This window comes from Zonotrichia albicollis, chromosome 8 (assembly GCF_047830755.1).
Source record: "Zonotrichia albicollis isolate bZonAlb1 chromosome 8, bZonAlb1.hap1, whole genome shotgun sequence".
Taxonomy (NCBI): domain Eukaryota; kingdom Metazoa; phylum Chordata; class Aves; order Passeriformes; family Passerellidae; genus Zonotrichia; species Zonotrichia albicollis.
In genome coordinates, this window is record NC_133826.1 from 5,169,287 (window position 1) to 5,191,994 (window position 22,708).

The 22,708-nt window shown below is 39.1% G+C and overlaps 1 protein-coding gene across 3 annotated transcripts in view; it reads left to right on the forward strand.

Annotated features, from left to right (window-relative positions):
• USP24 (ubiquitin specific peptidase 24) overlaps positions 1–22,708 on the forward strand; it is a 61,455-nt gene that overhangs the window by 27,389 nt on the left and 11,358 nt on the right. For all 3 annotated transcript variants that reach the window (XM_074545734.1, XM_074545735.1, XM_074545736.1), the window contains 36 exons: positions 391–522; positions 836–947; positions 1,182–1,258; positions 2,099–2,239; positions 2,394–2,447; positions 2,618–2,733; positions 3,397–3,463; positions 3,625–3,735; positions 4,115–4,213; positions 4,292–4,462; positions 5,067–5,152; positions 5,287–5,380; positions 5,644–5,799; positions 8,101–8,198; positions 8,924–9,019; positions 9,276–9,504; positions 10,359–10,518; positions 10,790–10,945; positions 11,488–11,558; positions 12,274–12,434; positions 12,844–12,905; positions 13,241–13,432; positions 13,675–13,792; positions 15,116–15,260; positions 15,975–16,094; positions 16,323–16,448; positions 16,659–16,757; positions 16,968–17,050; positions 17,249–17,390; positions 17,746–17,865; positions 18,247–18,467; positions 18,899–19,023; positions 19,591–19,732; positions 20,602–20,752; positions 21,782–21,877; positions 22,531–22,634. In XM_074545734.1, coding sequence (XP_074401835.1) covers positions 391–522; positions 836–947; positions 1,182–1,258; positions 2,099–2,239; positions 2,394–2,447; positions 2,618–2,733; positions 3,397–3,463; positions 3,625–3,735; positions 4,115–4,213; positions 4,292–4,462; positions 5,067–5,152; positions 5,287–5,380; positions 5,644–5,799; positions 8,101–8,198; positions 8,924–9,019; positions 9,276–9,504; positions 10,359–10,518; positions 10,790–10,945; positions 11,488–11,558; positions 12,274–12,434; positions 12,844–12,905; positions 13,241–13,432; positions 13,675–13,792; positions 15,116–15,260; positions 15,975–16,094; positions 16,323–16,448; positions 16,659–16,757; positions 16,968–17,050; positions 17,249–17,390; positions 17,746–17,865; positions 18,247–18,467; positions 18,899–19,023; positions 19,591–19,732; positions 20,602–20,752; positions 21,782–21,877; positions 22,531–22,634 — 4,433 coding nt within the window. The remainder of the gene's footprint in view (positions 1–390; positions 523–835; positions 948–1,181; positions 1,259–2,098; positions 2,240–2,393; positions 2,448–2,617; positions 2,734–3,396; positions 3,464–3,624; positions 3,736–4,114; positions 4,214–4,291; positions 4,463–5,066; positions 5,153–5,286; positions 5,381–5,643; positions 5,800–8,100; positions 8,199–8,923; positions 9,020–9,275; positions 9,505–10,358; positions 10,519–10,789; positions 10,946–11,487; positions 11,559–12,273; positions 12,435–12,843; positions 12,906–13,240; positions 13,433–13,674; positions 13,793–15,115; positions 15,261–15,974; positions 16,095–16,322; positions 16,449–16,658; positions 16,758–16,967; positions 17,051–17,248; positions 17,391–17,745; positions 17,866–18,246; positions 18,468–18,898; positions 19,024–19,590; positions 19,733–20,601; positions 20,753–21,781; positions 21,878–22,530; positions 22,635–22,708) is intronic.

The following is a 22,708-nucleotide window of genomic DNA, read 5'->3' on the forward strand; positions in this document are numbered from 1 at the left end:
AGAGGTGATACCCTTGAATGTGTTGTGAAGCTTTTAATACCTGCAACAGATTTGCTAATTACCACATAGAAGCCACCCACAAAAATAGCAATTTTTTGCTAATCCTTTGATAATTATTTTTCCACACTAGTTTTGATTTAGTGTCAAATAATATCACCACCACCAGCAAAGTAAGAGCAAATCCAAGGAGACTTCAGTGTTTGCTTTTAGAATCAAAGCCACAAAGTATGTTTAAAATAGAAATAAATCTCACAAACAGTTTCTGTTTCTAGGCTTTTCAAAGTGTGCTCTTGTTTGACAGCTAAATTTGCAAAAAAAAAATAGAATGTTCAGAGTACTTGTTTCAGAGAAAAAAGTCTTAAGCTTGAGTTTTTGTTTCCTCTTTCTCAGTATTTGGAGGCACATCTAAAATTTTTGGCATTTTTTCTGCAAGAAGCCACCCTTTATTTGGGCTGGAATCGTGCCAGGGAGATCTGGGAATGCCTTGTAACTGGCCAGGATGTTTGTGAGTTGGACCGAGAGGTAAGAAAAACTTGAAAAGTTGGTTTCTGTGGTTGCAGAAGGAATTTTAATGGATCATGAGCAGCATGTGTGTTTGTTGAGACATGTGGAGTGTGAGTAGCAAACACATACTAGTCATGCATTTTATGCTTTGTGTAGGCTACAGAAGCCTCTATAACATGTGAGGTTACCATGAGATGAGAATTTTGAACCTCTTCTGTAGATAGAACTTCTGCAAGATGAGTTACTGTGGTATCTGACATAGTTTGCTGTATAAAACTAAAATATTTGATGTGACAATGGGGTAAAAATTATGTCTGCCTTTCATTCACAGATGTGCTTTGAGTGGTTTACAAAAGGGCAGCATGATCTGGAGAGTGATGTGCAGCAACAGCTCTTCAAAGAGAAAATTCTTAAACTGGAATCATATGAAATTACTATGAATGGTAAGAAAATGGATTTGGTGAACAGATTTGGAGTTGAAATATATACCAGAAATTTGCTTCCTAAGCCTTCAAATCAACCATCTAAGCAGATCTACAAATCAGTGTAATAAAGGGCTCTATCATTTTGAGCTTTTAGATGGAAAAGTTCATCTCCTGTATTTGATAACTTTGCTTTTTAAACAAAGAAACTAAGCCTGACCAGCATAAAAAATCTGCACCTTTTTTCATTTTCAGGTTTTAGTTTATTTAAAACATTCTTTGAAAATGTGAACTTGTGTGACCATCGGCTGAAGAGGCAAGGAACTCAGCTGGTGAGTTTGCTCTGGCAAGTTTGTTCCTGTGTCCTCTTAGGGACAGGGAGGAGAGACAAGGATTAGGTAGCAGCTGTTTGACATGGTCATGTTTATAGTAAGGACCAGAATGTCCTTGTAGCATTAACATTGTTAAATTCTGAAGCTAAAATCGTGACAGTTCAGCAATTGAAAGCTGGTTTGTAGCTTGTAAAACTTTGCAGGAGGAAGGGTGAACTATTTTTTGAAAATAATCATGGGTTCTAGTCTGTAATTTTTTTCCTGTTCCTAGCAGTGAAAGTCTTTTTTAAAATTATTTTTTATTTTTCTTCTTTGCATGGGAGTTAGACTTATCATGTTTAAATTCTAACCTACTGTAATTTTTTACTCTGAGCCTTCAGTGTTTTTGTTAAATTAATGGTTATATGTTAAGGAGTTTTCTGTAGGCATTTTAGATCTTTATCACAGAGAGCTTACTTCAAATGCAGGATTTTTTTGCCAAGTATCATAGCAGGTTTTGTGGTGGTTTATTATGTGGTTAGTTACCATGTTGACTTTTTTGAAACTAATTCCATTCTAGATTAAATTTCTCCATGCTTTTAAATTTTTTAATTTTTCAGTTGGCTTGACTGAGATTGTTCTTTGGAACTTGTTTATCTATCAGTAAACAATTTTTTTTCCTTGTATAAATACACAAATGTGCAGCAGTTGGTTTAACTTTGCGCAGTACCAAAGTTTGGCAGCATGTTGGAAAAGAAAATCTTGAAGTTTTAATCAAAATATGCTTTTACAACACTTTTGTCCCTGTGGTTCTTTTGTAAGAAATCCAGTCGTGTTTTACTGTTGTTCTTCCTTGTGTAGAGCGTAGAAAAACTGGAATTAATAGGAATGGATTTCATTTGGAAGATTGCAATGGAGTCACCCGATGAAGAAATTGCCAATGAAGCTATTCAACTGATAATAAATTACAGCTATATTAATCTAACTCCCAGATTGAAAAAGGTAGGCATATATTTGTACATAAACGTCCTTTGACATTCATAAAGTCTTGATACTCTGCGTGTTCAGCTGTGTGATTTGTTGGGTTCTGTCAGTTTATGAGTAGCTCCCATGATTTTAGTGTAAGTTCTAATTAATTTGTACATTTTATCTTTAGGATTCAGTTTCACTGCACAAGAAATTCATTGCTGATTGCTACACACGATTAGAGGTAAAGGACAAATTTTAATTATTCTAGTGCCTACATTCTTTTCGTTCTATATCTTAGAATAAAGATATGATAATTCCATTTAAAGAAAAATATTCTTTCCACAAATATTTTTTGTCCTCTGAGCTTTCCAGGCCATCCTGACTTGTCTCTTGCTCTGCTCTGTGTTGCAGGCAGCCAGCTCTGCGCTCGGCGGTCCAACATTAACACACGCTGTCACCAGAGCTACAAAAATGCTCACAGCAACTGCCATGCCTACTGTGGCAACATCAGTTCAGTCTCCTTACAGGTAGGCCAGCCTCTCAAGGAATAAAGAACAAAATAGACATTTGCTTCCAGCTGCTTCCCACAAGATTTTAAGTGCTAATTAAAATTCTCGGTAGTTGGTAGTTGTAAATTCTGATGGTTCCTCAACTGAATATTCCAATTGCTATGCAATAGGAGTTCCAGAGAATTTTGAAAAAACTATGTTTAAAAACAAAAACCAAAGCCAAATAGACATTAAAAACTCCCAAAACAACAGGTCAAAACCAAAAAACCACCCTGCCTCCAGCCCGCCAAAATCAAAACCAACCAACACAAAACAAAAGCCCCGCAGGTTATTACCAGCCTATTAATCATGTAATATTTCTGAGGCAGTGGGTGTGGTTCCTCTTAAATTAGGAGAGAAAAGGTTGTTTTTTCAACCTCAAGCTTAATTTAGTTATACCTGAATATGTGTAACTTAAATATAGGAGCATAGGGTGGGACCTTTAGAAACTTGAATCTTCCTCTTGAGCTGGCAACATCTCAAGCAGTACAACATGAGCTTCTTTTCCTAGTTCATTTCTGCTGAATTAACTCCAAGTTTAAGGAGGTGTCTTTAAAACCAGACAATTCAGGGTAGTTACCCATGGGCGTTGGAAATGAATCTGCAAGACAAGTTACTCTTGTTTTCAATGTTTATCTTTAGGTCAACTAAACTTGTCATAATTGAGAGGCTGCTGCTGTTGGCAGAGCGTTATGTGATAACAATAGAGGTAAGATGTTTCATTTCCTATAAGGCAAGGCTAAGAACACAACTTCCAATTTTGTTAAAAACCAGTAAAATTATTTAAACATGCAATCCTAGTTACCCACCATCACAGAAATGGCTTTGTTTTCAAGAGTGATGTTTACTGTCATCCTTCTCTTCCTGCAGGACCTTTACTCTGTTCCCAGAACTATTCTACCTCATGGTGCCTCTTTCCATGGACATCTTTTAACCCTTAATGTTACATATGAGTCTACCAAAGATACCTTCACCATAGAGGTAGGTGTGCCCAGCCTGTGTGTGCCATGGACTGTTGGTTATGTAGCCACTCTTGGTGGGTTTTATGCCTGGACTGAATAGAGTAACGTGGTTATAAAGATTCCAGTCAGCTTGAAAACTCTTCTTGAAAATGTTAAAAATATGTACATGGAAGTGTCTGTGGACTAAATGTATTTTGATAATTAAATTCCAGGATGGGAAAAATGAGGTTTTTTGCTCACTGTGGGTGTTGGAGCATTTCTGTGCTGTCCTATCCTGACACTCTTACAAAAAATACTTTTACCACCCTATGCAGGAAGACTCTTTCAGAAGATTTTAATTTTTCTTGGCATTTACTGCTCGAGCACACTTACTGAACCAGTGTTGTTTAATTTCACAGGCTCATAGCAATGAAACTGTAGGAAGTGTCAGGTGGAAGATAGCAAAGATGTTGAATTCACCTGTGGAAAATATACAGATATTTGCCAATGACAGCCTGGTATGTTAACCACAAAGAATTCCCATTCTTGATGAAATTGAGTATTTTTTCCAGAACTAAAGAAATACTTTCTTGCAGCTAACAGTAAACAAAGATCAGAAACTACTGCATCAGCTGGGCTTCTCTGATGAACAAATCCTTACAGTAAAAACATCAGGAAGTGGGACTCCATCAGGGAGCTCTGCAGATTCCTCAACCAGCTCCAGCAACAGCAGCAGTGTATTTAGTTCTTCCTATGCAATGGAACAGGTACAATATGACCTGAAGCCTTCCCTCAGATTTTTCCTGAAGCAGGGATAGATGGGGGAGAGAGTAGAAGCTCCAGTAACATCTTCCAATCTTTAGTAATCTGGTTTTGCTTTCAAACTTCAATTGAAACAAATTATCTAAGTACACAACTGCCTTGAGCATGCAGGTTGGATTTTATAATCTGTACTCTGTCACCTATGCTAGCCTGCTTGGTGTTTTATTCATCTCTGCAGGGACTTTTAAACAAATAGGACCCATCTGGTTTAATTTTGAGATTGTGTTTGTTGAGGGTAGAGATTTCCACATTTTCACTACTAAAAAGCTGCAGTAAAAGTGAAAGTAAAGTAAACTAAGAAGCATCAACTGGCATGTTCAGAGCACTCTTGATCTGCTTTGTATTTTGCTTTTCATAACAGCTGACTTCAAAAACAGACTGTTAAAAGGGAAATGAAATTATCTAAATATTGTCTCAGCCTAGAAAGTAGCTGGGATTTTTGTGGGTCAGGTTGGCATCTGGGCCATTTGCTTCAGTGAAGAGCTTTGTTAAATTTACATGTAACAGAGAAGGGAGAAAAAGACCTTTGTACTTCTGCTCAATTCTCAGGAGAAATCCCTCCCTGGAGTCGTCATGGCTCTCGTGTGCAATGTGTTTGATATGCTTTACCAGCTTGCCAACCTGGAGGAGCCAAGGTAAGCAGATTAATGGTTACTAAATATTAAAGAACTGCTCTCAGTGCCCACTTTGAATATTCCACTGTGTGTAGGCACCAGGCCAGTGTGGCTGAGCCCTTGTTTTGTGCCTGTAACTTGGGATTTCTTCTCAGGATAACGCTGCGAGTGAGGAAACTTCTGCTCCTGATTCCCACTGACCCAGCTATTCAGGAGGCTCTTGATCAGCTGGATTCCCTGGGAAGGAAGGTATGGATTTAATAATTGATCATGGTGAGCTACACAAAGAGGATTTTACTATCAGCTTCCTTAAATTCCCCGTCAGATTATTGTACAGAGAGGGTTTGAAACTACAGCAAAATAATAGTCATGTTAAGTCAATGCTTATTATTGACTTACTTCCAAGCAGACAGAGGTGAGGGGGTCATTACAGGGGTTGTAGGAAATGGATTCCCAATTACAGCAAAACAAAGGAGTCTCAAAATATTTCTTCTGTGGCTTTTTCCTCCTAGAAAACACTGCTTTCAGAATCCAGTTCTCAGTCCTCAAAATCCCCATCCTTGTCTTCAAAACACCAACATCAGCCCAGTGCCAGTTCAATACTAGAAAGTCTTTTCAGATCTTTTGCTCCAGGCATGTCCACGTTCAGAGTGCTCTACAATTTAGAGGTAAGAAAACAAATTTACTGTTTTCTGTGTTTCTGAGCAGTAGGAGTTAAGTATTTCTACGTGTTTTGAGCAGGAGTCCACTGTGATGGGGTCATTATGAAAAATGCAAATATTGTGACATAGTCTGCTTTTATACATGTGGTAATTTTTACACAGAATAAAAGGGACAGAAAATTTTCTTTCAGAGACTTTACTGAGAAACCAGGCCCTTTGTGTGATTTACAAGGGGGAAGAAGTGGAGAGGAGCAAAGAAACATCAAATTCTTATTGAATTGGATGAGATTCCTGCTTGAATCTCTAGATTTCTGAATATGCAATTTATAGTGTGTGTATATATAAAAAATATATATTTAAAAAAAGTTGGCCTTTAGAAATTAATGGGAGCTATTTTAAGTTGGATTGGTTTTGCTTGATTAAATTTGTCAAAAACTTCTGTGCTGTGTAAGTCTCCCATTTTTTATCTAAGGAGGAGAGTTTTTCCAAAGCATTGAACTGGGAAGAATTTTCACTATCCAAACGTGCAGTGCTTTTGCCAAGAGGCCTCTGGCCTGTTTTGACTGCACAGGTAGAGTGGAATACATAGAAATCTTTTACTCCTAAGCATTCTCCTACATTCTTTAGCCAAAATCTTGGATAGGGCCCTGTAAAGATTCTTCCCTACAGTTCAGAGTGTGGATTTTAAGGATTACAGGAGTTCGGCTGGTGTTGTTTGTAGGACACAGTAACCTGCACACTAAAAGCTGGACAGTTCTACTTGCAGGTCCCACTGTTTATAAGAGCTCATGATAAATGTGATTTGAACAACTTGAGGTTGGAGGAGCAATTGCCAACTGCTTGCAGAACATTAGACAAAATTATTCTTTCCTTCATGGTGTGTGTCAAGATTGCTGTAGGAATTTTCTTATGGTTGCTTCTCTTTAGGTTTCCACAGTCTAATGTTAGCTCTTCATCTTCCTACACTGTCATCACACTCCTGCCTTAGGATTCCCCCTTTTCTGTACAGCTGGAGTGAAAGATACTTGATTATGTCTTTGAAATATGTTGACAAGTTCTACAACTCAAAGCAAATGGTTTAGGGTGTCTTGTTGAGCTGACAGGTTATATAGCAGTAGGATGGGACAGTTATCTGCTGCTTCTGTGCCAGAGAAAATAATGAAAGCAAGCAATAAATTTCTTGCTTTTCTGGCAAGGGATGAGAAGTAATAAATTGGATTAGATGTGGAGATTATGTGAGTGGACTTGTTCCTCAACACCAGTCAAGCCAAATAGAAGATGGTTTTTCTCAGGAAAAGGAATATTGTGCTTTTTTATCCCCTCAGCTGGTGATCTGGTGAAAAGATGGGAACCAGTCTGAACTGCTTTCTGAAAAAAATGTGCACAGGAAATTTGCAGAACATATGAAAGAGATGAAAATTGAATGTTGCAGATGTCCAGGGCGTGATAAGATTTCATGCCTGGAACTCTGTAAAACATTCTTCTGATCTGGAAACCTGGAAGGAGATGTATTTTGTTTGCAGCATTTTTGGCTGTACATGCCAAGGAGACTTCTCAAGAAAGTGAATAATATCTGTGGGGTTTTTCTGGGATTTTGGGAGGGCACAGGGTTTCTTTGGTTGATGGTTTTGGGGTTTCTGTGGGGGGTTTTTTGGTGGCTTGGTTTGTTTGGGTGTTGGGTTTTTTTAATGTAAAGTGAAACAGATTATAAGAAGATTATAAATAAGAACTGACCCACAGAGACCACAGACTTCCTTCTGGCCATGTTTCTGAGTGTATTTGCACTTTGAAATGTCATGCTGATTTAAAACAGGAGTGATGATAGAGAGGTGATGTTCATAAGGCCTCTAGAATTACCTGAGCCATATTTTAACAAGAAACACCAGAATAATAGTGGTACAATTATATTTCAGAAGGTGTGACTATTAAGTAAGCCATTTGTACGATGTTTTATGGGATACTGTGAATTGAAAATCCAGAAAATCCAAGAAGAATTTGGGTTCCTAAGAAGCACCAAATGAACCAAAATATGACATTCCATGTACTTAATCTGTTCCCTTAACATATAAACTGCAGTGACAATAGAATGCTTTGATTCAGAATAAACATCTGTAGGTGCCACGATTATTCTAAATATTTGAGATTTATTGAGTATATGAGATTTCTCACTGACTACAGTTTTCTGTAAGTGTATTAATAATTGCTTCATTAGTAGTGGATTTTTTTTCTGTTACACTTTCAAACTTCAACAGGTAAAGAACACTAAGAGGGGTGGTAGTTTACATCTGCTTATTTATTTTATTGTAGGTGCTGAGCTCCAAGCTGATGCCAACTGCAGATGATGAAATGGCAAGAAACTGTGCCAAGTCTTTCTGTGAAAACTTCCTCAGAGCAGGAGGTTTGAGGTTAGATTTCAAAACCTTGACTCAATTTGTAGCACTTCATTTAGGTAGCAGTTGTGTGTGGTTTCCTATTTCCACACTGTAGCAGACTAATATACCTGTCAGCTTCTTTTTCTGAGAAAAAAATCCACCCAAGGCTGTTTCACCACTGTCCAGTAGCTGTCATATTTAAGAGAGTACATGTTGTTAAATCTCAAAATGAAGTTAGGCACAAATAAGCTTGTGGAATGTAGCTTGTACTGAAGTAGTTGATACTTGGATAGTTTGTGACATTTAAGTATTTCAATTCAAATTTGCAAGTGCACACGTTGCTCTCTTCTGTGTGGACACCAGTGGACATTTTCAGCAGTCACAGTATAGGTCATGCAGTAGGAACCAAATTGAATTTGTAATTAGTCTTGAAAATTCAGACTCTTCATTTAAGAGTTGAGGCACAGTGTGAGTGGTTTGGAAGACCTGACAATACTGATTGTGTGAGATTTATCAAGTATACTTTGCTCTTAGTAATTATATCCATGACACTCCTCTGCCCGAGAGATCTTGAAGCATTTTCCAACAGGAGCAGAAAGCTTCCATCTGTAGATATAAAAGGAGAAAATGAGGATGTTGGCCTCCAAAGAAGTCAGTTTGAACTGGAACTCAGCTGAGTGGATAGGAGGAAGGAAAGATAGAGACAAATTAATTGAAACATTTCCAAATGGAGTCTGTCTTATCGATTTGTTTTTAAGTTTGGTGGTGAATGTGATGCAGAGAGATTCCATCCCATCAGAGGTGGACTATGAAACAAGACAAGGAGTCTATTCCATCTGCCTGCAGCTTGCAAGGTATGTAACTGCTTCTCATTAGAGAAAGTGCTGCTTTCTTGGCTTTTAGCATGCAGCTTTTAATATTTAAGCTTATTGGCACTTCGGGTTCTGTTCCATTCACTCTGCAAGCATTCAAATACAAGGCTGATGTTTTTACTGTGTGAATGCAGGTTCTTGCTGCTTGGGCAGACAATGCCCATGTTTTTCTCTGTGGATGCAGGTTCTGGGTGCTTGGGCAGACAATGCCCATGATGTTTTTATTCTGTGCATGCAGGTTCTTGCTGGTTGGGCAGACAATGCCCACCCTGCTGGATGAGGATTTCATCAAGGATGGGGTGGAAGCTCTGTCCTCACGGCCCTTCCGCAACGTGAGCAGGCAGGCCAGCAGGCAGATGTCCATCTGTGGCACTCCTGAGAAGTCCTCCTACCGCCAGCTCTCCGTGTCTGACAGATCCTCCATCAGGGTAGAAGAAATCATCCCAGCTGCAAGAGTTGCCATACAAGTAAGGAAGTGTTGGATGGTTCTGATGTAGCAGTGTCATCTCCAATGACATAATAACTCTGAGATTTTTAATCAGTCTTTTATGCAGGTTTTTGCCCTGGCTCCATTTAAAAGTCCCTGAAAATCTTGTCTCTTCCAATCTTGATCTGAATTTTAACATATTTTCATAACTTATTTTGGCACTACAAAGGGAAGCAGTACCAGAAAAGTGCTTACAAGAAATAGATGTACACAGAAGTCTTACTTGTGATTTGTCTTCAGTCACACTTAACTCTGAAGATCTTACTCTTGTTAATTCTCTGAATTGAAAGGAGAAGGTTCCTGCGTGAACTTGTGGCTTGTATTCAAAGTATCCATGATACTTTGAATTAGAAAGAGTTGGACAAGCTTTTTCCAAATAACTCATTAAAAATTAAATTTGCTTGATGGTACTGTGGAGAAAAAGGATTTTTTTTTTTATTTTCAGTACCTTAAAAAATGTTGTTTGAAAACCCATTGAGTCCAGTTGAAAGAAACTTCATAGTCAATGTGACAAGTATGCTGTTTTAGGTTGTTGGGCAGTGCTTCCCAAACGGATTGAACAATTGAAATGAGCATGACTGCCTCCAGATAGGTGGCAAGGGTATCTATCCTCATGGGGAATTAAAACATTAATTACTTCTCCTAAGATAGCAATACCAATCTCTCATTGGGAACAAAGAGACTCTTGAACCCTTGAACCTGTATAGAGAAGAAAGTGGAAAACAAATGTAAATGTCAATTTGGCACAATCTAGAAGATACATTCCTCTCATCCCTGTAATTAACAAGGGTTGTTGAATATCACAGAAGTGACTGCTGTTTCTTGTTCCTGCAGACCATGGAGGTGAATGATTTCACCTCCACAGTGGCTTGTTTCATGCGCCTCTCGTGGGCTGCTGCTGCAGGACGCCTGGACCTCGTGGGAAGTAGTCAGCCCATCAAAGAGAGCAACACTCTCTTCCCTGCTGGGATTAGAAACAGACTTAGCAGCTCAGGTGGGTTAACTGTGTCCCTAAACCAGTCTAAAAGCATTTCATTTAATTTTAACTGAGCACTTTGAAGCTGAATTCATTGGATGTTCATCCTCTTGGGTCTCCCCCAGCTCAGGACATTATACAACTAAATTACAAAAAAATCTGAGTAAATTTATGTACATTCATCAGGCATTCAGAGAAGTTTTTAAATTGCAGAGAACTGACCAAAAGCTGAAAACATCTGAGTAAAATTTAATAAATTACAGCACTTGTTCTTTGTTTTTTAATGCAGGAAGCAACTGCAGTTCAGGAAGCGAAGGGGAGCCCACGGCGCTGCACGCTGGGATCTGTGTGAGGCAGCAGTCTGTGTCCACCAAAGATGCTCTCATTGCTGGGGAAGCCCTGTCTCTCTTAGTAACCTGCCTTCAGCTACGTAGTCAGCAGCTAGGTATGGAAAAAAATTGGATTATTCACTATTTGGAGTATAAGCCAGGTGGGAGGAGGCTTTTGGATACAGTCAAAAAGAAAAAAGATAATGCGAAACTTGTAGCTTTGTTAGCTGAGACAGCTCAAGCAAAAATACAACATTTCATTAGAAATTTCAGGGATTTTTTTTCCAGTACTGAAATAAGGCAAGTAGTGCTATGCTTCAGTAAAATGTTTTGGGAAAGCTGACTTACTGCCAGAGTATAAATATTTGCACTGCTTTTGAAGTCTGTAATTCTGTAAGTGCTGCTGTTTGCATAGCTCCTGTTTAGTACTTGAGTCTTTGTGTACAGGAAGTGTAAACACTGGTGGTGCAGGAAGGCAAGGAAAATGCTGTTTTATCATGGTGACAGCCTCTGGTGAGGGAAGGAAATCAGGAAATAGCCTTTACTGCTTTTCAGTATTGATGTCCTCTAGGTCCTGTGGTATTTTAATGCAAGTCTGTAACTGACTTATTTTAAAATATTATTTTTAATAAGATGGCCTGGTACTCTTCTGTTCTAGGATCTTTTTACAATTTGCCTTGTGTTGCTGATTTCATCATTGATATTCTGCTTGGATCACCAAGTGCTGAGGTGAGAGTCTTCCTCTAAATGCTCCTTCTGAAATGTGTATGTTTTGATAATTTCATATAGTCTGAACATAAAATTGTTTATTGCAAGTATTCCCACAGATTAGTATTTGAATAAATAACCTTTGTATAATTGTTGGTAATTCCAGTATCTGGTGATGGTTTGATAGAAAATGGTGTAGTATTACATTTTCTAGGCTTGTTTCATCCATGAGATGCACAGGACTGTGCTGTGACTAGTCTAAAGAAAATGTCTCATTTTAGTGACACAAATTCTGTAAAACTAGTACCTTCCCTAAAGTTTCAAGTAACTTTGAGTAAAATTTGATGGATACTTCTGAACTTTTGAAAATTTATTCCAAGTGTCGGAACCCTCCTAAAACTCATTCTTTTTGATATAAGATTATCTGGGATATTCTAAAATCTATAGACTTTTATGCTTACCTCATTTCATCATGTGTCATCTATTTATTTTGCATGAAGTCATTGCATGTCACCCTTTATCTGTATTTATCATTTGTATTTCTCAGAGGTTTTCACTCAGGGATGAACAGGGTTTGTTACATTCCTAGAAACCCTGGCTGATGGGTGCAGAGCTCATACCTGGTTTGCACCATTGCAATGCCCATTTTTTCTGTTAGATTTCTAACTTAACAGGAGTGTGGGGGATTTTTGCAGCCCTTGAGTAACTGCTGACAATGACAATGACCCCATTGCAGATTCGTCGCGTTGCCTGTGACCAGCTGTACACCCTGAGCCAGACAGACACATCAGCTCACCCAGATGTGCAAAAGCCAAACCAGTTCCTCCTGAGCGTTGTTCTTGGAGCACAGCTGCCTCTCTGGTCACCAACCAGCATCATGAGAGGAATCAACCAGAGGTAAGTCACATGTGTGTTTATGGAGGAAGAAAATCTGACACATTTTGAAATGAGCGGCACTGTGGAAGCTCTGAGGAAAAAGGGATTGCATTTGGCGAGTGTTGGAGGTAAATATCCTGCAATTTCTAGAGGAGTAACTGAGTTAAAACATGTTGTTGTTTTATTGTCAACTGATAACTAACTAGAATTGCCATGAGGTGAGGGAAGAAATGAAGATTCAATATCATTCCTAACATTCAGAAGTAGCTGTTGGGAAGGAATTTTTTTTAAGCTGCAGCATGCAGAAGCACACCTACATGGTTATGCTGCTTTGGGTTAGAGGGACAGAGCACACAGACTTTAAAAACAGCTGGTTAGAGAAAAGTTCATGATTTTAAGTAAACCTTTCTTCTATTTATATCTGTTTCAGACTTTTGTCCCAGTGTACAGAATATTTTGACCTGAGATGTCAATTACTGGATGACCTGACATGTAAGTATGTGCAGACACCTGATTCCTTCATTCTGATGGCAGCCTCCAAGCTGTAGAAAAGATTTGGACTTGCCTGCAGAAGGGGGTTACTACACCTTGAGCTCAGAGGGACCTACCAGTGTGCTGCCTGGCATGGTCTGTTCTTGGTATTGGGTAGCTGTAGGGCAACTCATTCCTTCTGGAAAGTGAACTGAGCTCCCTGGTGGAAGGTTTACTTGATACACATGAGGGCAAAACTAGACTGTTACCAAACTGTTTGAAATTCTTTGTGTTTATATTTTACATTTCCAAAGCTGCTATTTTTTACTGTGTTCCTTTTTTTATTTTCCTTGCAGCATCAGAGATGGAGCAGCTGAAGATCAGCCCAGCTGCCATGTTAGAAGATGAGATCACTTGGCTGGACAATTTTGAGCCCAACCGCACGGCGGAGTGTGAGACCAGTGAGGCTGACAACATCCTGCTAGCAGGACACTTGAGGCTCATCAAGACTCTCCTCTCACTCTGTGGGGCAGAGAAGGAAATGGTTGGTGAGTATTCCCCTTTAAATTGACTAGACTGCTGGGAATTCTGCATTAACACATGACTGCACAGTCATCTGAAGACATCAGTAGGTGAGACAGAGCTATAAGGACTGGGTTTAGTAGTACCTTTAATATTTGATAAAACATTTGTTGATGTGGTGCTATGAAGTGGTTTTGTTGTTATCAAACACCTTTTTGGCATTTGCAATGATAATGTAAGTGTTTAACAGTAGATTGCTGTGTTTCAGGTTCCTCTTTGATTAAGCCATTGTTGGATGATTTCCTATTCCGAGCATCCAGGATTATTCTGAACAGCCATTCCCCAGCAGGCAGTGCTGCAATCAGTCAGCAAGACTTCCATCCAAAGTAAAAACTCTTTTTTTTTTTTAATGTTGAATTTTGCCTTCAGTGTCATGAATGCAAATGTCAGTATTAAACCCTACAGATACTAGGATTTAATACCAGTAGTGGAGCATTTCTCCAGTTTTCTACACTTTCTACATAAATGCCCAAATAGCATTTTATACATTTTTGTGTGATCCAATATCCTTGCATTTCTGTACTTCAAAGTCTGTGCTTTGTTAGATCAATGATGAACTTCAGGCACAACTGAGTGCTGATTTCATGAGTCCAAAGAATATTCCTTTAGCTTGTTACTGCTTGGGAAGTTGGCTAAATTGGAGCATGAGCAGGAAATTAACTTCCCAAGCTCCTTGTAAAAGAGAATCTCTAAAGTTCCAGTTCTTTCTTTTTCCCTTCTCCCTACCTATTTTGTAAAAAAGCTAACACCAAGCAAGTCTCCTTGCACCTGGGAAAGCTGATAGAGCCCAGAATAGATCAATTGGAGAAAAAAGAGTGGGCTTTCTCCTTCCTGTCACAGCTTTTATGGCCATACAATATCTGAAGGGGTGGGTGTAAATTAGCTCATGTGGATTTCTGAGCTAATGCAGCTGGATTGTTTGTGTTGCACTGAGTAGTTGATGTTAGATCAGGCATATCCTCACTGCCTTTCCACAAACCCACAAGAAGGTTCCAGTGGAGCATTTAACAACCCCTGAAATGAATGGGACTTGATCCACCTTAGTGTTTGGTCCAGCTTTGCTCCACTGCAGTTCATCCCAAGCAGGCTCTTTTTTTTTGCCTAGTGTAAATAAAGACTTTGGCCTTCAGAAGAAAGGGCTGCTGTGCTGAATGACTGCTGAAAAGAGCTGAGCTGGGAGGGTTTTGGTCTAGCTCAAGTCTAAGCTCATCTGTTGTAGCAAGGATGTTGTCTGGTCTAGTTCTTCCCAAGTTTCCCTCCCTGTAAAAAAGTCATTTTGTCTCCATCAGTGTTACATGATGGAGAGAGTCTGTTCTGTTTGTCCTCAGACATGCAACTAATTCTGTCTTTTAGAGCACTTCCTTTTCCTTCTACTGAATGTTAGCAAGTGTATCCATGTCAGTAAAGGAGGCTTGTTTAAAGGAATATTCCTTTTGCCACTCTTCTCATTGGATTCTTCCCCATTCTCCTACCCCAAGAAAGAAAAAAAAAAAAAAAAAAGAGCACTCTGCAGTCCCTCAGGAGTGTTTAATCACTCAAAGTGTTCTTTAGAACATTAATTGTTGCCTGTTCTGAGTAATACAGCTTTCTGGAATTAGAAATAATTGAGTCATCTAGCCAGTATCTCTCAGCTGTGGTTTTCTTTGCAGGTGCAGCACAGCAGACAGCAGATTAGCTGCTTATGAGGTGCTGGTAATGCTGGCTGATAGCTCACCCTCCAATCTCCAGCTTATTACAAAGGAGCTGCTTTCCATGCACCACCAGTGTGACCCTGCACTCAACAAGGAGTTTGATGTAAGCAAGAAACTTTTTTTTTATTTGTATTAGCATGGTTTGGAGTGCTGGGCATGGTTCTCTTTGTTGCTTGTTTCATGAGGTTTCCCATGGTCTTCAGTTTAAAGTGCCACAATGCAGCTAAGGGGAAATGCAGATACATTTGATCTTCCTCAGAAGCAGATACTTCAGTGTGTCTTTATTATTATCTGAGTAAGAAAGAAGTATTTCCTAAATATCACAAATTTTATTTTTTATTACAATTTAGGCCATTTTCAACAGTGTTGTGCAACGTGTTAAATATTTAAATGACTGAATACAGCGATCTTGCAGATTTCAGAATTTATATTCCTGGTTCTCCATTAAATTGTTCTTAGCAGCTCACAGACAAGGGAGAGTGGTTTTAAACTGAAAGAGGGTCGTTTTAGGTTACATATCAGGAAAAAACTCTTCCCTGTGAGGGTGGTGAGGCCCTGGCACAGGTTGCCCAGAGAAGCTGTGGCTGCCCCATCCCTGGAAGTGTCCAAGGCCAGGCTGGATGGGGTTTGGAGCAACCTGGGGTAGTGGAAGGTGTCCCTGCCATGGCAGGGGTGGAGCTGGATTAAGGTCCCTTCCAACTCAAACCATTCTGTGATTCTACAATACAAAGGTGGTTATAGAAAAAGCTATAGAATGTTGTTGGAGTCTCATATTTTTTATAAGTTTTTGGCACAAAAAATGTATTTGTCATTCCAGTACCTTCCACCTGTGGACAGTCGCTCCATTTCTGGATTTGTGGGACTGAAGAATGGTGGTGCTACTTGTTACATGAATGCTGTTTTCCAGCAGCTGTACATGCAGCCTGGTCTCCCAGAGGTAATTAGTTCAGCATCCAATAGAATCCTCTTTTTGGAATTACTTTCACTTGAACCACTTCATCTTAGCACCATTTGTAAATAAGTTGTAAAATGAAAAGTCAACTGTGTGTGTATAAATATGCACAATAAATACATAAATGTTAAGTTGTAGGGCTGTGGGCCATGACAGCTTATAGTAATGATTTTTCCAAAAACCAATTTAATAAGGTTATTTGTTTCCTTGCAGGCCTTGCTTTCCATTGATGATGATACTGACAATCCTGATGACAATGTGTTCTATCAAGTTCAATCTCTTTTTGGTCATTTGATGGAAAGCAAGCTACAGTATTATGTACCTGAGAACTTTTGGAAGGTATTGCATCCTTTTTGTTTAGAGTCTAGCTTTTCTACTTAAAAAGTAATCATTTATTCAGCCTTTTTCAATTGCAGAATTTATAAAGTACGCTGTAATTCAAAAAAACCAAAACATGTTAAAATAAATTTATATAAAAATGCTTTTCTTAGTGATATATATATATATATGAAACAACCACCTTTTAACATATATTTATATTTTATATAGATTTTCAAGATGTGGAATAAGGAACTTTATGTTAGAGAGCAACAGGATGCTTATGAGTTCTTCACCAGTCTTATAGATCAAATGGATGAGTACCTCAAGGTAAAAACCTCAGCAATTTCTTTTCTGTTTCATATGCATATCCTTGGTACCTTTTTTCTCTATTTGCTTTGATCTCCAGAAAAGAGGCAGAGAGCCATTTAGCTTATGTTACAATCTGCACAGTATTTAGGAGTTTAAAATTCCTACTGATTTCTTGGTCTTCCACCCTGCAATATATCCCACTGATGTCTAACTTTACATCTCCAACAGAAAATAGGAAGAGACCAAATATTTAAGAATACTTTTCAAGGAATCTTCTCTGATCAGAAGATCTGCAAGGACTGCCCTCACAGGTAATGACACATTCAGTGCATCAGTTACCAAGTTATGTGTTCCCAGAACTATTAAAATATGTATGTGAAAGTAGAGAAATGCCCCTGTGAGCATCACAGCTTTGATAGCTGTGGGGCAAATGCAACATTCTTTCCTAAACATCTGTCTTGTTCCTGCCAGCTGGGTAAATCCTAATCTATTTTTCTTCTTGAATTTAGGTATGAGCGTGAGGAAGCCTTCATGGCTCTCAACCTTGGTGTGACTTCATGTCAAAGCCTGGAAATATCACTGGATCAGTTTGTTAGAGGAGAAGTTCTGGAAGGAAGCAATGCATACTACTGTGAAAAGTGCAAAGAAAAGGTATTGATTCTTGAGTTTTGTGAAAGAAGATTCATGTGCAGTTTGATGTTTTCTAAGCTTTACATAGTCATGGAAACCATGCTTAGGTGTTGCTCGCTCTTGCTGCATTGAAGACAAAGGTTCAGTGCCTCTAAAAGTTTAAAATAAACTGAAAGTTTAGAGGGATGGCAGGATGGTAAAGTTTTGTGTAATGAATTGAGATGTATCCCAGTATGGATACATATCCCTATAGATACCCTGGCTTCTATGGACACCTATGACTCCCCATGGCTGGATTTTCACTGTGGCTCTCTACAAGGGTGCTGCAGATGGCCTGGGATGTCAGATAGAGGTGATATTCTTGTTTCTTTTCAAGAGAACTACAGTGAAGCGCACCTGCATTAAGGTTTTGCCCAGCCTGCTGGTGATTCACCTGATGAGGTTTGGCTTTGACTGGGAGAGCGGCCGTTCTATTAAATACGATGAACAAATAAGGGTAAGAAAACTTTGCTTTATGTTGCCTTCCCCAGCTGCTTTGTGTAGTGGACTCTCATTCTTCCTATTCATTTTTTCCTTCTTCTCCTCACATTTTGATGCAGGGATTTTATAACATGGTAGTGCTACAGAAAAGAAGTGTTTTTCCTTAGAGCTTTCCTTGTTTGCAACATTCTTTGCAAGTCCTTTCGGAAAGCAAGGCAAAAAACCTCCTTAAAGAGAGGTTATTATTTAACATCTGTGTAAGAAGCATAAGAAGTTGAAGTTCCATATTTTCCTTTGGTGTTCCCAATGTGGGAAGTATTGATATCATTCTCATAAAATTACACAAAGCAATACACGCTGCAATGTCTTGATTAATCCGAAGTACCTCTTCAAACAGTTTCCCTGGATGCTGAACATGGAACCTTACACTGTGTCAGGGATGGCTCGTCAGGACTCGTCCTCAGAAGTGGGGGAAAATGGCAGGAGCACAGAGCAGGGAGGAGGAGGCTCCCCAAGGAAGAAAGTTGCCCCTACAGAGAACTACGAGCTCGTTGGTGTGATTGTCCACAGTGGCCAGGCTCATGCAGGGCACTACTACTCCTTCATCAAGGACAGGAGGTAACGGGCAAGAAGGTTCGTGGGGGAGGTTTCAGAGCTATCTACAGGCTTCTTGTTCTGGGAAGGTGCATGGAGCCATCCAGAGCTCTTCTGGAACCACTCTTCCCTTTCTCAGCACCTGTCATGAGGCAATCACACAGTGACATGGGACATCACAGAGTAAAATTCTCATTAATTCTTATGTACCTTGTATTGCAGTTTGAGGGCTCCCTGTGACACTGACTTGCAGGTGATGTGCTTCTCATAGTTCTAATCAAGGTTATTTTTTAAAATGCAACTTTGACATCAGTTGAACTAAGCTTTCTTCTTACTGTCAAAACAAATGTGAGTTCAGGCTTGTCACTTCTAAGCTGTTCAGGGTGGTTTGTTTTTTTACTGAGACAATCAACTAACTTTGTTTCTGTTGTGTTTCTGTTCTGTTTTGATCACAGAGGATGTGGAAAAGGAAAGTGGTATAAATTTAATGACACCGTTGTTGAAGAATTTGATTTGACTGATGAAACCCTGGAATATGAATGTTTTGGTGGAGAGTATAGACCAAAAGTCTATGATCAATGTAAGCAGAAATACAGACTGATTTACAGTAGCTTCAATTTCGTACTGATTTTAGTAGCAGTAGAGCTTAGTCCGTTATAGGTACTTTGAGTTACTTGGACCAATACTCCTTCTGAACCATTTTTTCCCTAAAGCCTTCCCTTTACTGAAGGACAGAACAGCTTGTATATTGCCTAATATGAATTAAGCCATATTCACTGTGATTCAGCACTTTGTAGACTTAATAGTAGAGACTGAAAAACACAATGGCACCTTGTTAAAATCTGTTAAAAAAAGCCCCAACCAAACATAAACAAGCCCTTATTTTAGGCTAGTGAGAATGACTTCATGGAACACTTTGTGGAATCATATTGTTGAACTTTTCAATGCTGTAAGGAATTTATTCCAAGCACATTTCCAATATTCGCCTGTTTCATAATTCAGACACTTTTAATCACTGATGTTTTTATCTGACAAATTTATCCTGCTGCAGTTCTCATTACTTGTACCCCCAGTTTTACTTCCATACAGGAATGGGAAAGGTACCAAACCTTCAAGGGCCTTCATGGGCTGCCTTTTTTCCCCACAGCAAATCCCTACCCCGACGTGCGCCGGCGCTACTGGAATGCCTACATGCTGTTCTACCAGAGAGTGTCCGACCAGAACTCCCCTGTGCTGCCAAAGAAAAGCAGAGTCAGTGTTGTGAGGCAGGAAGCTGAGGACCTCTCCTTGTAAGTGCCCCTTGTATCCAGAAAGGTTTCTCTCATACTGATATCTAGACCTCTCTCTGTTGGAATATCAGGCTCCAAGGTCAGGGCCAATAAAACTCAGGAGATGTTGTGTTTGAAGTCTCACTCTGAAGTTTATTATCCTTATCTATTACAAACTCACAAGATGTGAGCTCTTTCTAAGTCGAGAAAGTGAGATAAAATGGTGTCTAATCAAGGCTATTTAAGTCTCAATTATGTAATAAACTGTTGACATTTATATTATTTATGCTTCTAACCCAGTTATGATCACCCAAAACCCTCAACGTGGACATCTTTCACCCGGTTAGAGAAAACCACCCAGATTTGTGAAGAAGAAGAAGGGGCAAAAAAGACAACTGACCCACACCCAAAATTCACAATCTTGGCTCCCATATATCACCATATACTAAAATCCCAAATCTAAGTTTTTTTCACCCTGTGAGATCACACAATACTATCCAAACTACACACCGTGTTTTGTGCTATCACTCAATTTTTGAAGCCTTTTCCAAGGTCTCAGGTCAAATGAGGTGTTTACTTGAGGGTTGGCGACCTTAAATTCAGAAAGCTCAAAGTTTTCAGCTGTCAGAGTTCCGACATCTCTGCACAACTAAGAATTGAGTAATTACTGTCCAGCAAAGCAATGTATTGCTGTTGTTTTGGGTTGGTTTTTAAGCTGCTTGTTTATTACCATTATTGCATCAAGTTCAAGCTCACTGACAGCCTCAAGAAATATTCAGGCTGTCTTCAAAACTGCCGTAAGATCACTCTGGCTGCAGTGGTATTTTATACCTAAACTGTAGATTTGTTGTAGGATTTCTTTATTCACCTTCAGCTTGTTTATATTTCAGGTCTGCTCCGTCTTCACCAGAAATTTCACCTCAGTCATCACCTCGACCCCACAGGCCCAACAGTGACCGTCTGTCCATCTTGACCAAGCTGGTTCGAAAAGGGGAAAAAAAGGGGCTCTTTGTAGAGAAAATGCCTGTGAGGATTTATCAGGTAGAGGACACTGAAAGTGACAACTAAACTCTGCTCACATAAAATTTGAGCACATAGTGAGAGAAACGTGGTAACTTTTAAAGGTTACCTTGAAGTAATTCCCTTGTAGGAAAACTAAAAAGCTGCTCTGGATTCTGACATAAAGTTACTAACAAGCTCTTTAGTGACACTTAAAATAAGTTTCACTGTACTGTCTCAAGAAAAAGGCCCATCAGTTCTTTGCTTTGAAGAAACTGCAGGCAGATTAATCAAACATGAGATCTGGCAGCAGTCAGCATGCAGGCAGGGAGAGACACAGCAGAGAAGGTGCTTCATGTGGAGTACACTCGAGGAGCAGTGGAGAAGATGGCAAATTACAGTGATCCTCAGGTTCTTGAGTTCACAAGAGTGTAGAAAGAGGAGGAGCAGTGAGGAGAGCCTGCATCACACACACAGGGAAAATAAACCCTGCAGGATGAGTCTGGCCCTCCACATGGGCTGTTTCAGGGCATTAACAGCCACTTTGGGCATTCTTGTATCTGGGATTGTGTTACTACAATGAACAGAGCTTGGCTCAAATTTATTGAGAGTCTTTCACCAAAATCTCATTTGATAAAAGAAGGGCTTGGCATTTAAATACCTTATTGTGGCTGCAGCTTGTAATTACACCAGGACTCCTTGCTCTCTGCATCTAAATTTGTTGTGCAAGCCTTTCTGGTTTGAGGGGTGTTCTTTTGGCTTGTTTATTAAAAACAAGCAAAAAAATAGAACTTATCTGCAATTTCTTCCTTTTTTCCCTTAATGGCAAATGATTAAGTCCCTCATCTGCTGTTTTGTAATATCTTTGAAAGAAAATCACTGGTTTTATACCAGATCTTCTAAATCTCCTGTATGTATTTTCCCTTTGCTGAAGTTGTGATTCAAAAGGAAACAGAATAAGTTTGACACTGATTTTTAAATACCACACATTTACATAAAAGATGAAGCTTTAGTTAGAGAAGTGTATTTTGACAACATTTTTAATTTTTTTGCCTTCTTTTACTTTTACAGATGGTGAGAGATGAAAACTTGAAATTTATGAAGAACAGAGATGTATACAGTAGTGACTACTTCAGTTTTGTTCTGTCATTAGCTTCCCTGAATGCTGTAAGTACCTGGATTTTAATCTTAGAGTGTTCAAATTATTTTGGGTAAGTTGGCCACAAAAGCTATTTGGGTCAAACCAGGAAAACTGGAAGAGAAGAGTTGACATGATTTTGCTTTTCCAGACAAGCTATTCCTTGCCTCCAGTAATTTTGGATGCTGATGATAACATCTGCCTCAAAAGCAAACTCCAGCCTCCTTTTCTAGTACTGGGAGAAACATCATTTTGCCCCAGTAAAATTTATTTAATAATCCATACCTTTTGTAATGATGCAAACTGAGCCTCTAGAGGGACAGAAAATCCCTTTCCATATGGAAGGTCCAAAAGTTGGTGTTAATTACTTCAAAGTTGTTAGAGTTTAATTGGTAATAGTTTCTTAATTAAGTTTTTCTAAATGGAGTCCTAAACAAACAACATTTATTAAATTTTTGAAATCCACAGATCTGGTTGGCCTTACAGCAAGTTTGCTCCTCTTTTAGCATATTTATTAAGTAGCAAAGTCAGCACTGGAGACTGACTTAGCACAGAAAAATGCTGTGGCTTGTTTTTTCCAAGTAAAGTAAATAACTTGAATAGAACATGTTGATGTGCTTAAGAGACAGCATGTGTGCTGCAAGCATCCTTTTGCTCTGGAATAATTTGATATTTCTTTCAGACTAAGGTAAAGCATCCCTATTATCCCTGCATGGCAAAGGTGAGCTTACAGCTGGCAGTCCAATTCCTCTTCCAAACCTATCTCCGAACCAAGAAGAAACTCAGGTAAGGCAAACAAGAAACATGGTTTAATTCTGGGGAAGTGTTTTTCCCTGCTGGATTACTGACAATTGTCCCTG